The sequence below is a fragment of the Ylistrum balloti genome, unplaced genomic scaffold, assembly GCF_031769215.1.
Source record: "Ylistrum balloti isolate Yb309-2 unplaced genomic scaffold, AGI_CSIRO_Ybal_v1 Utg371000, whole genome shotgun sequence".
NCBI lineage: Eukaryota > Metazoa > Mollusca > Bivalvia > Pectinida > Pectinidae > Ylistrum > Ylistrum balloti.
In genome coordinates, this window is record NW_026782558.1 from 772335 (window position 1) to 790309 (window position 17975).

The 17975-nt window shown below is 38.3% G+C and overlaps 1 protein-coding gene across 1 annotated transcript in view; it reads left to right on the forward strand.

Annotated features, from left to right (window-relative positions):
• LOC132559937 (E3 ubiquitin-protein ligase HUWE1-like) overlaps positions 1–17975 on the forward strand; it is a 63289-nt gene that overhangs the window by 27459 nt on the left and 17855 nt on the right. The window contains exons 37-57 of the mRNA XM_060224573.1: positions 1150–1237; positions 1700–1815; positions 2672–2723; positions 3230–3356; positions 3767–3863; positions 4253–4493; positions 4803–4989; positions 5535–5693; positions 5955–6106; positions 6465–6680; positions 11047–11602; positions 12613–12758; positions 13042–13141; positions 13536–13685; positions 14114–14235; positions 14449–14575; positions 15543–15656; positions 15998–16196; positions 16366–16519; positions 17222–17345; positions 17691–17860. Coding sequence (XP_060080556.1) covers positions 1150–1237; positions 1700–1815; positions 2672–2723; positions 3230–3356; positions 3767–3863; positions 4253–4493; positions 4803–4989; positions 5535–5693; positions 5955–6106; positions 6465–6680; positions 11047–11602; positions 12613–12758; positions 13042–13141; positions 13536–13685; positions 14114–14235; positions 14449–14575; positions 15543–15656; positions 15998–16196; positions 16366–16519; positions 17222–17345; positions 17691–17860 — 3397 coding nt within the window. The remainder of the gene's footprint in view (positions 1–1149; positions 1238–1699; positions 1816–2671; positions 2724–3229; positions 3357–3766; positions 3864–4252; positions 4494–4802; positions 4990–5534; positions 5694–5954; positions 6107–6464; positions 6681–11046; positions 11603–12612; positions 12759–13041; positions 13142–13535; positions 13686–14113; positions 14236–14448; positions 14576–15542; positions 15657–15997; positions 16197–16365; positions 16520–17221; positions 17346–17690; positions 17861–17975) is intronic.

Sequence of the window (17975 nt, forward strand, 5' to 3'; positions counted from 1 at the left end):
ATAGCTTAGACATTTCTTAGAATTCTGAGTCCTCCTGTGCCCAAACTGATTCGTTATAAGAAAATAATTCAGTTCTTAAATGTTCAAGGCTTATGATAATTTGTACATGTTCTGCAAAATTTTATGCTACATATGTATTCTGAATCCTCTGGCTAAATCATCAGATACTTTCCAGTGATGAATATATCATAGACAAGCATATGTCATAATATCCTTGATGATATATTGATAGTAACTGAGGAAAAGTCGTTGATGAACTTCCAAGTTAAGATATTGCAGTGACATTTAACAGGATAGATTCCTTTTAAACATGTTTTAAGGTGAAGTGATATAGATGGAATCTTTGTTGTGTTTGGTTATTAGTCCACTGCAGGGGGACTATAGTGTTTGTCACCGTCGGTCTGTCCTTATTAGTCCCCTGCTGGGGGACTATAGTGTTTGTCACCGTCGGTCTGTCCTTATTAGTCCCCTGCTGGGGGACTATAGTGTTTGTCACCGTCGGTCTGTCCTTATTAGTCCCCTGCTGGGGGACTTTAGTGTTTGTCACCGTCGGTCTGTCCTTATTAGTCCCCTGCTGGGGGACTATAGTGTTTGTCACCGTCGGTCTGTCCTTATTAGTCCCCTGCTGGGGGACTATAGTGTTTGTCACCGTCGGTCTGTCCTTATTAGTCCCCTGCTGGGGGACTATAGTGTTTGTCACCGTCGGTCTGTCCTTATTAGTCCCCTGCTGGGGGACTATAGTGTTTGTCACCGTCGGTCTGTCCTTTCTGACATGGCATTGTTTTAGTTTGTTTTCCAGATAATCACTTAATAGAATTAGGGATGACACTCATGATTAAAAATTCTAACAGTATTAAGAACAAGAGAGTGCATATAAGTTTTTTCCTTGTTATTTTCTGGTTTATGCAGCCTTCCTGCCGAGACACTGGTTTTTGGTTTGTTGGAGGGAAGACACCCAATTGTTAAAATGAGACATCAGTTCATTGCTAACAAGGTCTATATGTTGCTTAGAAAATGTTAACGGTTGGTAATGAGCATTACATACAACACTAACTGTAAGCTTGTTGAAATATTGTTTCGGTTCATGATTGTGGTGGTTCCATATTTAGATAATGGAAGTCAATCAATGGAGCTTTTACTTTGTTGTAGATGGCTAGCACCTTTGCTGCTGTTGTTGGACTTGTATGAAAAAGTATCTGTGATATCTAGACGCAAGGTGGATGCTGAGAAACTATTGGTAAGTCTTGTTACTTTTTGTATTTCAGCCTAATGATGTCATTTCAGGCTGACTATTTCAAATCTTTAGCTAGCTAAAAAAAGAAATTGCATTAAATAACTATGTATTTGTTGTTTTTAAGAACATCAAACCAAAATTGATCTGTCAGTATTTTACATATTGACAGATATTTGATATTTATAGTAACATCCCATTAAAGAGTATGTCCAAGACAAGGGTTTGTCATAACAGTTGATATTGATAAGGCTTAGGTTAGGCAATCCAACCCATCAATCTTGTGACAGCAGCTTTGTCATTGCAAATTATTGTATGCTCTTCCTCATGGAATAAGCTCTGATGGTCTCAGATAGTAACATTTATACTACATACTACAAACTGACATTTTAAGAATTCTTTCGAAAATTGGCAACATTTGAAAGGAAATGGGCTCAGTGCATTGACTTGCTTGACTGATTTTGACAGGCGGCCAGTCATACATGGAAGTGGTTTGATGACAGTACTGGACGCTGGTGTAAATACAGTCTTGGCAACAACAAAACAATTGACGACGCCTACCAGGCAGGAGAATCCAGCATCAGGTATGTCTTTTGTCCACTTGTGTTGAGTGATACAAAGAGGTAATTTCTTGTACCAACCTTTATAGTGAAATGAGTCTACAGGGTGTTAGTGATTCAGATTCCCTCCTTATTGATAATTAGGGCCCACATAGAGATGCTGGTGCTCTAAAGTAATCAGTTTGTCTGTCTGTCCGTCCATCCATCTGTCTGACTTTTTTTTTGTTTCTGTACAGTATCTCAAATTCAGTTGGGCAAGTAGCACTCACACTTTATACCAAGCCTCCTTGAAGGAAGTGCTTGTTTGGGATTTGTAGCTTTTCACCTTTCAAGGTTAAAGTTCAAGGTTGCTGTTGCTATAAGTAGAAAATCAGTTTCCATGCAAAAAATTGGGATTGCTTTACAGTTTTGAAGGTCAAAGGTCAATGTTTATAAACAGAAAAAAAGTTTCTGTGTGATAACTTGAGTTTGCTTTGCCCAACCTAAATTCCACTTCATACAATGCTTCCTTTCTAAAAGTGCTTGCATGGGATATTGCTTTTTAAATCCTAATTTTTAATGTCAAGGTCACTGTTGTAATAAATTTTCAAAAAAAATCAGATTGTTGAATGTATTTGTTAGTATGTTGGTTTTTTTTCCCCACGACAGTCTTTCTGGACTTTTGTGACAGGGAGTACTTAAAGTCTTGCCAGTAATCTGTCAGTTGCTGGGCCCTTGCTAACCTGTCAGTGTTCTAGTTAGTCCAGGGCCAGACAGAATTTGTTGTAGACTTTCACCAATACTTTATTGCCACTGAATCTACTAAATTACCCATAAAAATCTTTCGAGTGATGTATACAGCTGTTTCTGTTTGACATTGTGTTGACATTGTATTTTGTAGGTTCCAGGCTGGCAGGAGAAGGTACACTGTCCATTTTAACACCATGATGCAGGTAAGATCAACAGTGTTCTTTCCCAGTTTTATCTCTTCTACCAAGCTAAAAAGTAATTCTTGTCGGAGCAAAGGTTTTAACGGTCATACTCGTTCGTATTGAAGAGCTCTTTTTCCTGTCCACTCTATTTTTTTTGTTCTTCATTTAATGCCACAATCATCTCTATTCTATAGCGTTGCCTGTGTCTGTCTGTCGTCCCATCATGATCAATCCTGATTCATTGTCATATCTTCGAAATTTCCAGGCTTTAAATTAGTAATATCATGTTGGCGTTTCCATTCTGTACAAATGGTATACACTGGAATGTAGGTGTTTCGCAGATCTTGCATAATGAGTATCAACGTAATGTATACAATACACAATTTTGGTAAATTCTATAAATAAATATATGTTCGTTCTTCATATTTTCTATGTTGGGATTATTGGGTATTTACTTAATGATCGTTTACGAGTGACCAGATTTTACCTGTGCATCAAAGGTTACAAAATTCTATTCCATATTGCAGGTTAATGAGGAGACAGGTAACAGGCGCCCAATCATGCTGACTCTGCCTACCGTTGAGGAGAAACAACAAGCAGAACAGGGCCAAGATAAGAAGGTCTCCAACAAAGATGGGGATGTTTCCCAGCCCAGTCCTGTGTCGGGTAGGCAGGAACCAATGCTCTGCTGTTAACATATAAGACTGACTTCCTCTTTGTAGACTAAGATATTCAGCTACAAATCACTGAAAGAATTCACATTACTAGTTATCTGCTATTATTCTTCTAAAAATGTTTTTGTCAAATGGTAACTTCAAATGCAGAATTCAAATTACAGAGTAACTGTCACTGAGGAAAAGCAAGTTTTTCATTTTGTTTTCTCACTGAAATAACAGGATTTCAGAGAACAAGGTAGAAATTTATTGACAGAGTGATTACCAAGTTACCTTGGTTAAGTCTTAATAAGTGAAATAAGTCTTTCAGTTTGTGTTAGGTTTTTCGTGATATTATTTATGAAATTTGGGGGAAAATCATATTATTTGAAATTGACTATGTTTACACAGAGAGCAACATGGAAACAGAACCAGTGGAGAGAAAAATAACACGGGAAACAAAGATTGTAAATGGCTTAAATTCTGATCAGGTCACCAGTGTTATAAGGTGAGTATTGAGGACGTAATGAAATGGGGTTTTTCATGTTTAAGCCAGTTGCACTTCAATTTTCTAACCTTAGAATGTTACATGATTTCAACAACAATGAAAGTGATTACCATATTTTCTGGCAGTTTTAATTCTCTAAAACAACTTTTATTTGTACAAAAAGTATTTCATTTTATTGAAAAAAATTGGGATTCTTCTTGGCTAGATGTACATCCTAGAAAATATCTTTTAGGTTCTACACTTGGATGATTTCCTGTCAATTCAAAGACTTTACCAAATTAATATATCACAAGCTGCTAAATCAAGCCTGGTGATTATTTTATATTACAGAGTAAAACTTTCAAAATTATTAGACAGGTAATAGTATGAAATTATATATCCACTTACAGGTCTGTGGTGGCCCTTCTAAACATTCCGGTGGAAGCTGAGAGTCTTCATGCAGCGCTACGCCTCATTCTACGGCTGACACGAGAACACAAGTACGCAGTCCTCTTTGCAGAACTTGGAGGCCCTAAAGTGTTGCTGAATCTCACACAAGCATCAGCTTTCCAGGGCTTTGTTTCTCTAGCCACACTCATCTTCAGACATATTCTAGAGGAGCCTGCTTCTCTGAAGTACTGTATGGAAAAGGTAAACTGATCTGTATTGCAAAATGAAGTAAATCACAATACTAATTTCCAAAATATTGAGATTGATATATATATACGCTGACATCTGTCAAGTATGCATATACATTAAAATTATCATTCTCAAAAGAGCACATTTAGGAGTTGTTGAAAAGTTAAGAAATGGTATCACTCTTTTTTAAATATCATGAATGAATCATGAATTATACATGTGTAGTAAGATATATATTCATTGTTTTCATAAATGATGTTTAAGATGTTTGTTCAGATAATACAAGGATTTATCAAAACTTGCATCTGGTTTGTTTGACAGGCAATCAAGAAAGCGACGTCTGGGTCTGGCTCCAGTTTAAGTGGTGTACAGCAGGGTAGTATGGGGTCTAAGGAACTGCACTATGTGTTAAGAGTCCTTGGGCCTGCTGCCTGTCGTAATCCGGGCATGTTTACGGAGGTGGCGAGAAATACACTAAGGATAGCCCTTCCACGTCCCTCTAAACGTGGTAATTTCTTTATACTTTTTTACCCTGTAGAGTGTACAGAGAAATCTGCACTTTGAAACTTTGAATATTTTTTTCCTCAAGATAGTTTTTGAACATTGGAAAGTTTTTGTCTAGAAGTTGAAATTTCCACATTGCCAAAAAAATGTTCTTTTGAGAGATCATTGTTAAGAAAGGATATTATCACTTTGTACTTGAGTTATTGAACTCTCAGGTCAGGTCATTGTCATGTGAAGTTCTTGTCAGCTGTTCAGATTTGACAGCTAACTGTCTCCATGTAACTTTTTTTTATAAAATTGTATTCGTTTTATAAAACGTCAGCTGAATTTGGTATTTATGTAAAGATGAGAATTTCTTTTCAGTCCTTTCAACAGTTTAAACTGAATTAGTCTTGCATTAGCACCATAAAAATATCAGTATGGGTTAATTAGTGAAAGAAACTTCTTTGACCCAAGTTGTGAAAAGTTAAGCTTAAAAGGCTGACGATAAACTCTTAAAGACTGATAAACAAATATAACTTTTTTTGAACTTTGTTTGAATTCTTACAGATGAGGATGAGAGCCGATTTTATGGTCCAAATGCACCACAGATACTAAAGAGCATATCAACAAAGCAAGTTATCTCCCATACAGTGGAATCTCCAATTAAGGAGGTGCTTTACGACCTACTCAACTGCCTTATTGTCAAATGTAATTACAGAGAACAAGGTAAGACCTCTTTTCTCACAACAAACTGTCTAATATAAGTACAAAGTGTGTGATACGTCCAAATATGAAGATGAAGGTCGATAAGTCATTCTCCTTATTGCAATGTGAATTAGTCATACAAGAGCAGAATCCAGTTGAGCACAGTCGTATAGATTTTAACAAGTAATACTTAAAACAATTTCCCTGTTAGTAACCACTGTTAAAAGAACAGCTATGGAGGTAAGAGGAAACAGCTGATGTTATGTTCTGTATTACTTAAAGCACCCACAGCTGCCAGTGTAGGCATGGAAGTGAAGGCTGCTCAGCCACTCTCAGAAGCTATTGCTGAAATGTCACGCGAACTCCAGGAGAGACAGGCCAACATGGTCCGCCAAAACAGCTCGGCTGATCTCCAGCCAGAGGAAGAATCCACTGTATGTAATTCTGTGAAAATAAACGTCATTCTGGGAATGTAAGAGTGGTTTGGTTAAAAAAAATTATGCAGACTGTGAAAGGAATGAGTGACTTTGAAAAATGTTGCTACTTCCAGGTACATTTCAGTATGGTATGCATTTTAGTGAATGAACAAAAAATCCTGAAATAAAACTTAAATAGTATGATTATGATACACATTTTACCTTCATTCATTATCACTTTCGAGGGCTATATAAAAATAAATAGTGATATGTTCAGAAGTTAGATTGGAGGGAGGGGAAAGGTGGCAGAAGATGTTGTAGGCATTTAAATGTCCAGGTTTGTAATAGTAATAATACCTGTCGTTTTGGTTATCAGAGTCAAACAGATCTTACAGTAGACCAAGGAGGAAGTAAGGACCAGACTAAAGATAAGGATACAAAGACAGTTGAGGATAGTCGCAAACAGAGTCTTCTGATGCCAAAGTCCCTAATCCTACGACTGCTGTCTGAGATGGTCAAGTCTTACGGCAGTTGTACACAGCTCATCACTCAACATGTGTACATTGGCGGCCAGTCAGAACTTGTGCCTGAGGTAAGTTGTGGTCCCATTACATGTCTGTATTAACTTATAGCCAGAGACTTATGCCCAAGATAAGTTAGGGTCAGAACTTGAAAACGAGGTAAGTTGTGGTCAGATCATGTTTCTGAGGAACAGACATAGAACACAAGGTATGTTGTGGTCAAATCATGTTTCTGAGGAACAGACATAGAACACAAGGTATGTTATGGTCACGTCAGGTTCTTGAGAAATAATGATTTGTGTTCAGAATTTGTGTTTGAAGGAAATTTTTGTCAGATCTCTTGTATAAGGTCAGATGTGAATAGAACTTATACACTAGGTATCTTGTGGTCAGAACTTGTACAGGAGGTATCTTGTGGTCAGAACTTGTACAGGAGGTAAATTATGGTCAGAACTTGTACAGGAGGTATCTTGTAGTCAGAACTTGTACAGGAGGTATCTTGTGGTCAGAACTTGTACAGGAGGTAAATTATGGTCAGAACTTGTACAGGAGGTATCTTGTAGTCAGAACTTGTACAGGAGGTAAATTATGGTCAGAACTTGTACAGGAGGAGGTAAATTATGGTCAGAACTTGTACAGGAGGTATCTTGTAGTCAGAACTTGTACAGGAGGTATCTTGTAGTCAGAACTTGTACAGGAGGTATCTTGTGGTCAGAACTTGTACAGGAGGTAAATTATGGTCAGAACTTGTACAGGAGGTATCTTGTAGTCAGAACTTGTACAGGAGGTAAATTATGGTCAGAACTTGTACAGGAGGTAAATTATGGTCAGAACTTGTACAGGAGGTATCTTGTAGTCAGAACTTGTACAGGAGGTAAATTATGGTCAGAACTTGTACAGGAGGTATCTTGTAGTCAGAACTTGTACAGGAGGTAAATTATGGTCAGAACTTGTACAGGAGGTATCTTGTAGTCAGAACTTGTACAGGAGGTAAATTATGGTCAGAACTTGTACAGGAGGTATCTTGTAGTCAGAACTTGTACAGGAGGTAAATTATGGTCAGAACTTGTACAGGAATTAGTCAGTCAGAACTCAGAACTTGTACAGGAGGTAAATTATGGTCAGAACTTGTCAGAACTTAGTCAGAACTTGTACAGGAGGTAAATTATGGTCAGAACTTGTACAGGAGGTATCTTGTAGTCAGAACTTGTACAGGAGGTAAATTGTAGTCAGAACTTGTACAGGAGGGAGGTATCTTGTAGTCAGAACTTGTAGGTGGTCAGAACTTGTACAGGAGGTATCTTGTAGTCAGAACTTGTACAGGAGGTAAATTATGGTCAGTATCTTGTAGTCAGAACTTGTACAGGAGGTATCTTGTACTTGTACAGAACTTCAGTACAGGAGGAGTAGTCAGAACTTGTACAGGAGGTATCTTGTAGTCAGAACTTGTACAGGAGGTATCTTGTAGTCAGAACTTGTACAGGAGGTAAATTATGGTCAGAACTTGTACAGGAGGTATCTTGTAGTCAGAACTTGTACAGGAGGTAAATTATGGTCAGAACTTGTACAGGAGGTATCTTGTAGTCAGAACTTGTACAGGAGGTAAATTATGGTCAGAACTTGTACAGGAGGTATCTTGTAGTCAGAACTTGTACAGGAGGTAAATTATGGTCAGAACTTGTACAGGAGGTATCTTGTAGTCAGAACTTGTACAGGAGGTATCTTGTAGTCAGAACTTGTACAGGAGGTATCTTGTAGTCAGAACTTGTACAGGAGGTAAATTATGGTCAGAACTTGTACAGGAGGTATCTTGTAGTCAGAACTTGTACAGGAGGTAAATTATGGTCAGAACTTGTACAGGAGGTATCTTGTAGTCAGAACTTGTACAGGAGGTAAATTATGGTCAGAACTTGTACAGGAGGTATCTTGTAGTCAGAACTTGTACAGGAGGTAAATTATGGTCAGAACTTGTACAGGAGGTATCTTGTAGTCAGAACAGGAGGTAAATTATGGTCAGAACTTGTACAGGAGGTATCTTGTAGTCAGAACTTGTGTAGTCAGAACTTGTACAGGAGGTATCTTGTAGTCAGAACTTGTACAGGAGGTATGGTCAGAACTTGTACAGGAGGTAAATTATGGTCAGAACTTGTACAGGAGGTATCTTGTAGTCAGAACTTGTACAGGAGGTATCTTGTTGTCAGAACTTGTACAGGAGGTATCTTGTAGTCAGAACTTACACAGGAGGTATCTTGTAGTCAGAACTTACACAGGAGGTATCTTGTAGTCAAAACTTACACAGGAGGTATCTTGTAGTCAGAACTTACACAGGAGGTATCTTGTAGTCAGAACTTACACAGGAGGTATCTTGTAGTCAGAACTTACACAGGAGGTATCTTGTAGTCAGAACTTACACAGGAGGTATCTTGTAGTCAGAACTTGTACAGGAGGTATCTTGTAGTCAGAACTTGTACAGGAGGTAAATTATGGTCAGAACTTGTACAGGAGGTATCTTGTAGTCAGAACTTGTACAGGAGGTAAATTATAGTCAGAACTTGTACAGGAGGTATCTTGTAGTCAGAACTTGTACAGGAGGTAAATTATGGTCAGAACTTGTACAGGAGGTATCTTGTAGTCAGAACTTGTACAGGAGGTAAATTATGGTCAGAACTTGTACAGGAGGTATCTTGTAGTCAGAACTTGTACAGGAGGTATCTTGTAGTCAGAACTTACACAGGAGGTAGGTTGTGGTCAGAACTTGTACAGGAGGTAGGTTGTGGTCAGAACTTGTACAGGAGGTATCTTGTAGTCAGAACTTGTACAGGAGGTAAATTATGGTCAGAACTTGTACAGGAGGTATCTTGTAGTCAGAACTTGTACAGGAGGTAAATTATGGTCAGAACTTGTACAGGAGGTATCTTGTAGTCAGAACTTGTACAGGAGGTAAATTATGGTCAGAACTTGTACAGGAGGTAAATTATGGTCAGAACTTGTACAGGAGGTATCTTGTAGTCAGAACTTGTACAGGAGGTAAATTATGGTCAGAACTTGTACAGGAGGTATCTTGTAGTCAGAACTTGTACAGGAGGTAAATTATGGTCAGAACTTGTACAGGAGGTATCTTGTAGTCAGAACTTGTACAGGAGGTAAATTATGGTCAGAACTTGTACAGGAGGTATCTTGTAGTCAGAACTTGTACAGGAGGTAAATTATGGTCAGAACTTGTACAGGAGGTAAATTATGGTCAGAACTTGTACAGGAGGTATCTTGTAGTCAGAACTTACACAGGAGGTAGGTTGTGGTCAGAACTTGTACAGGAGGTATCTTGTAGTCAGAACTTACACAGGAGGTATCTTGTAGTCAGAACTTACACAGGAGGTATCTTGTAGTCAAAACTTACACAGGAGGTATCTTGTAGTCAGAACTTACACAGGAGGTATCTTGTAGTCAGAACTTACACAGGAGGTATCTTGTAGTCAGAACTTACACAGGAGGTATCTTGTAGTTAGAACTTACACAGGAGGTATCTTGTAGTCAGAACTTACACAGGAGGTATCTTGTAGTCAGAACTTACACAGGAGGTATCTTGTAGTCAGAACTTGTACAGGAGGTAGGTTGTGGTCAGAACTTGTACAGGAGGTAAATTATGGTCAGAACTTGTACAGGAGGTATCTTGTAGTCAGAACTTGTACAGGAGGTAAATTATGGTCAGAACTTGTACAGGAGGTATCTTGTAGTCAAAACTTACACAGGAGGTATCTTGTAGTCAGAACTTACACAGGAGGTATCTTGTAGTCAGAACTTACACAGGAGGTATCTTGTAGTCAGAACTTACACAGGAGGTATCTTGTAGTTAGAACTTACACAGGAGGTATCTTGTAGTCAGAACTTACACAGGAGGTATCTTGTAGTCAGAACTTACACAGGAGGTATCTTGTAGTCAGAACTTGTACAGGAGGTAGGTTGTGGTCAGAACTTACACAGGAGGTATCTTGTAGTCAGAACTTACACAGGAGGTATCTTGTAGTCAGAACTTACACAGGAGGTATCTTGTAGTCAGAACTTACACAGGAGGTATCTTGTAGTCAGAACTTACACAGGAGATATCTTGTAGTCAGAACTTGTACAGGAGGTAGGTTGTGGTCAGAACTTACACAGGAGGTATCTTGTAGTCAGAACTTACACAGGAGGTATCTTGTAGTCAGAACTTACACAGGAGGTATCTTGTAGTCAGAACTTACACAGGAGGTATCTTGTAGTCAGAACTTACACAGGAGGTAGGTTGTGGTCAGAACTTGTACAGGAGGTATCTTGTAGTCAGAACTTACACAGGAGGTAGGTTGTGGTTAGCAATAACATGTTTTAGTGTCTAGATCTGATGAATTGTAGTTTGATGGTAATGGCTTTTACTGTAGGATACAAACTCTCTTTGTTGAATAGGAATGTACCGTACTGGCATTTGTACTGGACCACCTGTTGCCGCAGTGTCAAGTGTATGGAGACAGAGACTGCCCTGCATTGTCCCGTGTTTTTGTGGCGAGTATCGCTTCCTGTAACAACCGACCTGATGCCCAGATGGCACTAGTAACAGAAATTAAAAATGCCTTGCAGCGTGTTCTGTCCCATCCTGAAAGTTCTGAGAAACATGTGCGAATACAATCGCTGACAAATCTCATCAGTATCATCATTGAGTCATGTCCAAGCCCTGGACAGGTGCCAAATGAGGTGTTCAAAGGACAACAAACACTGATGAACAACATTGTAAAGAGTCTTCTGAAGAAAGGCGTGGTGACTGACCTGGCTAGAATACCTCACAGCCTTGACCTCTCCAGTCCTTACATGGCCAATACTATCAACTCAGCTCTGAAACCCCTGGAAACGCTTTCCCGCAGTGTTAATCAGCCCATACAGGGTGTCACAGCTAAGGCAAAGGGAAAACTTGATTTGGGTGAACACACTGCTGGACAAGAGACTACGACAGAAAACACTACCACAGGTAAGACACTGGGAGAGGTTAGGGTTTGTCTGTAGTATAAGAGAATGTTCTAGTGAATACAGAGACTAGAACCATTGGTAAGACACTGGGAGAGGTTAGGGATTTCTGTAGTATATACTAAGAGAATGTTCTAGTGAATACAGAGACTAAAACCATTGGTAAGACACTGGGAGAGGTTAGTGATTGTCTGTAGTATAAGAGAATGTTCTAGTGAATACAGAGACTAAAACCATTGGTAAGACACTGGGAGAGGTTAGGGATTGTCTGTAGTATAAGAGAATGTTCTAGTGAATACAGAGACTTAAACCATTGGTAATACACTGGGAGAGGTTAGGGTTTGTCTGTAGTATAAGAGAATGTTCTAGTGAATACAGAGACTAAAACCATTGGTAAGACACTGGGAGAGGTTAGGGATTTCTGTAGTATAAGAGAATGTTCTAGTGAATACAGAGACTAAAACCATTGGTAAGACACTGGGAGAGGTTAGGGTTTCTCTGTAGTATAAGAGAATGTTCTAGTGAATACAGAGACTAAAACCATTGGTAAGACACTGGGAGAGGTTAGGGATTGTCTGTAGTATAAGAGAATGTTCTAGTGAATACAGAGACTAAAACCATTGGTAAGACACTGGGAGAGGTTAGGGATTGTCTGTAGTATAAGAGAATGTTCTAGTGAATACAGAGACTAAAACCATTGGTAAGACACTGGGAGAGGTTAGTGATTGTCTGTAGTATAAGAGAATGTTCTAGTGAATACAGAGACTAAAACCATTGGTAAGACACTGGGAGAGGTTAGGGATTGTCTGTAGTATAAGAGAATGTTCTAGTGAATACAGAGACTAAAACCATTGGTAAGACACTGGGAGAGGTTAGTGATTGTTTAGAGTGTAAGAGAATACAAAGTCTACCTATGAAATACAGGGAATGAGGTAGATCCTTGCAGCTGTATTTACTATGTATTGTTAAGTGTTACAGCTGTAATTACTGTATGGATATATTTTGACCCAACAGCAGCAGAGGGGGGTACAGGAAACCTTGGACAGACAAGGGATGTAACCATTGAGGATATCACAGATCAGGCTGACCAACATGGTGACCTAGAGGAAGCAGAGCCTTTGGAGGCTGAGGAACCTGAACATGATCTAGACAACACAGATGTATGTATTCATTCTTGATATTGTAATCCTCTCACAGTTTTTAGCTCACTTTGCTCTGGCATTCCAAGGTCATAGAGTTAAAAGATGAAAAAAGATATCTAAAGTTGTTAAGATTTTACATGGAGAAATTTGTGCAAACTTCATTATTTCCCTCTAAAGGTCCTGTCATTGATTAGTTTAATTGTCTTGAGTAAGGTCTTCTGTGTTCAGGAAAAAAAAGTTGGAAGATTTGAAAATTGTTTGCTTTCATGCATATTTAGAAAAAACTTTGCTTTACCCATAGCCTGGTTCCCAGCTACAAGATGTCATTGATGAACTGCTGAATAGAGACTCAAATTTGGATAATGAAAGAGAAGTTCTTGCAGATATTGTAATGGAAACAGGTAAGTTTTTAGGTGACTGTCGCTAGAAAAAATGTTCTAGCAGTACAGGAAAAGAAAAGTTTGCAAATATTGGCAGAATTGGCTGCGAGATACAAGGTGCAGAACTGAAAAGAAAGATATGCAAATTTTGATCTCTTAGGAGAGACATAAAAAATGTTATTAAATACCTATTATTTAACTTGTGTGTAACAACATGTATGTGGAGTGTGTTCAAGAAATTGGGCAGAGCTGAATTGTAAGGCTAGATAACTCAAAATAAAGTAGTTGCAAGGAAGATTGTGGAGACCAAAGAAAAGTTAAAATATAGTTAATAGACTAGAAAATTAGAGAAGGGTTGTCATTGTAGTATTGACATTGTTGCTTGTATTAATAAAAACATGGTTATTCGGTATAGAGGACATCAGTCAGGCTTCGGAGCAGGATGATCATGGTGATGACGGAGATGATGAGCTGATAGATGTGGAAGAGATGGACCACCACGACTCGCACATTGTCAGTCAGGAAATCTCCATAGAAGATGAGGAAGGAGATGACAACACTCATGGTAAGTCAGTTTCAGATTTTACCATTCAGTATGGGATAAAACTAAAAATACTCAATATTGATGCAGTGTTGGCATGAAAAGATAGTATGCCTGAGGAGGGATTTAAACTAGTGTTCATCAAAAATCATTCACTTAACATCCTGGGCATGTGTTTTGTGATTTAAATATGGGTTCATATTTTGTGTTGCTGATGAAATGTTTCTTTTATTGACCATCCATGGCCCTAGCCTCCCAAAGTTCAACCATCCATGAAATGTTTAGTTCCTTTCCTAAGAGATCTTTAAGTAACTCTGTCTCGTGTCCAATATCACCAACAAAATGCTGACAAATTCCTCTGCTAGAAGAACTTGACTTTCTAATAACCATGTCTCCTGTCCAAAATCTGAAAGCTTGAAACCACTTTCATTGAAGTACTTTTTTTTTGCCAGTTGATGTACATGATGACGACTCCGCAGAGAGTGGATCAGATGCAGATGAAGATGACAATGATGATGGTGATAATGATGATGACCAGGATGACGACGATGATGATGATGAAGAAGATGAAGAGGTGTGTATTGTGAAGATATGATTTTTATACCAGACATAAAATGCACAGAAAGCCAATGATGAAAATATCAGTCGACATCATAAACATGAAAATCGATGATATTTAATGATAGGCCTGAGGCTTGTGCAAATCATTTTCTTATAGAGTACAAAGGTAATGATTGACTTAAGGCATAAAATCAAATGTTAAGTGGAAACTTTTGAATCTCTGCAGGGGTCAGACATGGAGGCAGAAGATGAGGATGATTATAATGACTTGGAGATAGACACACACTCTGGCCACCAGTTTCAAGATGCAACTGAATTCTTCAACATGGAGGATATGATGTTTCCACTACCTGGTACGATTTGTATACACGTATCATACAAACACTTTAGATAGCCATCAGAATACCATGAAAAATTGACGTCTTTGTAATTAAGACATTAACAACCAGCATGTTTGGTGATATGGAATTTAAGGAATTTCCTATCTTTGGAGTTTTCAAGTTGCGTGCTTGGTTTTTGTTGTGTTTTCCAAATTTGTGTCAAAGAAATTGACAAAAGCAAACAAATATAAGACATCATACAGTTCACATGTGCTGAAGAAAAGTATATTATCTTAAGTGTTCAAGTTCTTCTTTTTTTTTTTTAACTTCTGAAAAATCCTTAAACCGATTTCAATGAAATTTTGCAGAAACCTTCCATGACCAAAGTTACACCAAAATTGTCAATTATATGGTCCCTACTTCATAGAATGATAGAATCTATTAAAAACTGTTTATGGATGGAAGAGTTTATATAGGAAAATTACATTTTTGACTGTTATTTCTTTTTAATTCAAAGGTAGTCTTAACATGAGATGGCAGTTAATGTTATGCACTGTTTATATCTGCATAACATGTACAGAGTAGTTGAAGTTGACTTACCTATTAACTAGATTATTTCTATGACATGTTACAAGAAGAGATTAGGTGACTGTCAAGGTCCATGTGCCTCTTGTTTATACCTTTTGTAAGGATTCGAGTGGTAAAAACTGACTAGAAGAAAAGTTGATGAAACTGGAGTGGGAGTAAAGATTTCTTGTGTACTTGAGATAGTGCTAAACAATGAATTTTTGTATGATTCCAGTGTTTACTGTCTGATGTTTAAGGGTTGTTACATATTTTAAAGGACTCTCAGGTGATTGAGGACTGTTTGTTGGTAGAATACAGTGACCTAGTTGTTAGGACATAACGTTGTTTGTAGGAAGCCATAAATATGTTGAGTAAGACAGCAGTCTGCCAGCCCGAGTGCTGTGATGTGTATGTATCTACTCTTAACTTGTAGGAGACCAGCATGTGATATTCGATTCCCTGGACAACAATCGTCGGCTGCACAACTTTAATGGCTTACAATGCCCCATCTCCATACACGACAATGATAATGGCAATGAGCTCGCAGGTAAAGCTTCTTTACTGTAATGTGCTTTCACTTCGCGCTGTGATCCCACGACATGCCAAATTGGCAGCAGTTGGACAGCACAGCCTTTCGGTCACATTAGTTCATCCATAGTCTACAGTGCTGTTTGTGTTGTGTTGTCTGACATTTGCTGTATCAAGTTAGGAAAGTCTTTTTGATGTTGTTATTTTGGATATTTCAAAAGATGCAATTTACAAAAATTTTCTTTTCCGTTTGATGTTGTGAAAATGACAAAATGTGCGAATTAAAAGCATTCTACAGTATTGAGAGGAGAGATATGTTTTAGTTGAGTGTGTCACTGACTCAACATGTGTGTATTTCAGTGCCAACAGTTGTGCCTCCTGCACCCAGTAATGTGATGGCCACCCATCCCTTGTTGACTCGCCAGCCTGACACGCATGGTGTGGTAGCCCGTATTCACCGAGGAGGGCGTCAAAGGGGTACCTGTCGCTACAACCCTTCTACACAAACACTCCATGTTAATTTCCCACGTCCTCCAAACCCACCTGTTATTTTACAGAGGTGAGTAGTAGCTCATTTAGGCCAGCTTTTGTGATATACACAAAATTTTTCTGTGGTTCATCCGACCAGTTTGGTTTCTGGTGCTTAATCAATAAAAGATCTTTTGTTATCACTACAACTGTAAATTAAATTCATGCAGTTGGTTTAATAACTTATTTTTATGTCACAGACTGCTGGGCCCAACAACCGCAGCCGAAGTTCTTCAGCTGACTAGTACCCTGACATCTGTAGCTGGACCAACCCCAACACGTGTAGTCTTGCCCAATGATGACCTGCGCCTCATGTCTCGACCTGAAGAAGACTTTTTTGAAGAGCTCTTCCAGGTAAGGCGACATGTTTAACTTGGAAGTACAGTGTAGGATAAGTTGTCTATTCAAAATAGTCACAGATCAGAAAATTTGTTGCTGATTTCAATATCAGTATAACAATAAACAGTCTTCTCTTGTTAAAACCCCACCAGTGCACAACAATTTTGGCATCGTAAGGAGACTTTCAGTATGATAGTGTTTTGAATACAATTTGGAAAGATGTGATTGGACATCAATCATATCTTCGTTACAAAGCCCTGTACCAGTAAACCTATGTTTGATAATGTGAATTGGTTTGTGGACATTGTAGTATCACATAGCTGAGGAAGTACATAGCTGTACATAGATATTTGTATATACAACCTTATATATGATAGGAGCCCTACACGGACAGCAGTACATGGCTGTACATAGATATTTATATACACAGCCTTATATTTGAAAGGAGTCCTACATGGACAGCAGTACATAGCTGTACATAGATATTTATATACACAACCTTATATATGATAGGAGCCCTACTCGGATAGCAGTACATAACTGTACATAGATATTTATATACACAACCTTATATATGATAGGAGCCCTACACGGATAGCAGTACATAACTGTACATAGATATTTATATACACAACCTTATATATGATAGGAGCCCTACACGGATAGCAGTACATAACTGTACATATATATTTATATACACAACCTTATATATGATAGGAGCCCTACACGGACAGTAATGCGGCGGGGTCAGGTGTACTTACCTACATTCCTTCCACACTGACTAGATGGACTGAGGAAGCCAAAGTGTTGGATGGCGACAGCATAAACGACTGCATGACAGGTATAAATGTAGTAAAACACTTTAGGCTTCTGTCAGATATTGATAAGTTTAATGTATAATATACTGTTATAATAAAATATCAACATGGGCTTGTGAGTAAAGATGATATAAAACAGTTCTCCGTATACTATACTTAAGTGATGTATGATGAATTTATATAGTATGTGTTGATGTATATGCTGCTATTTTGAAATAGGATATAGCAAATATGTATGATATTGTTCAGCAGATGTAAGTAATGACCTTGATACTATACTTGTACATTACTGGAAGTAAGCAATTAATGTGGTATATTGTCAGAGCTACTCTACATATTGATAATATCATTCACATACCTTGTTGCAGTATTAAAGCCAGAGATTATGGAAGTTTTAGAACAGCACCGTGATGAAGAGCTATCAGAGCGAAGGGAAAAACGCAAGAAAGCAGCAGAGGAAGAGGCAGCTGCCAAAAAAGAGAAAGAGCAAAACAGTAAAGGGGCATCTGTGGACTGGATATCCCCACAGCAGATGGAGGTAAGTAGAAGAAAAAAAACAGCATCTGTGGACTGGATATCCCCACAGCAGATGGAGGTAAGTAGAAGAAAAAAAACAGCATCTGTGGACTGGATATCCCCACAGCAGATGGAGG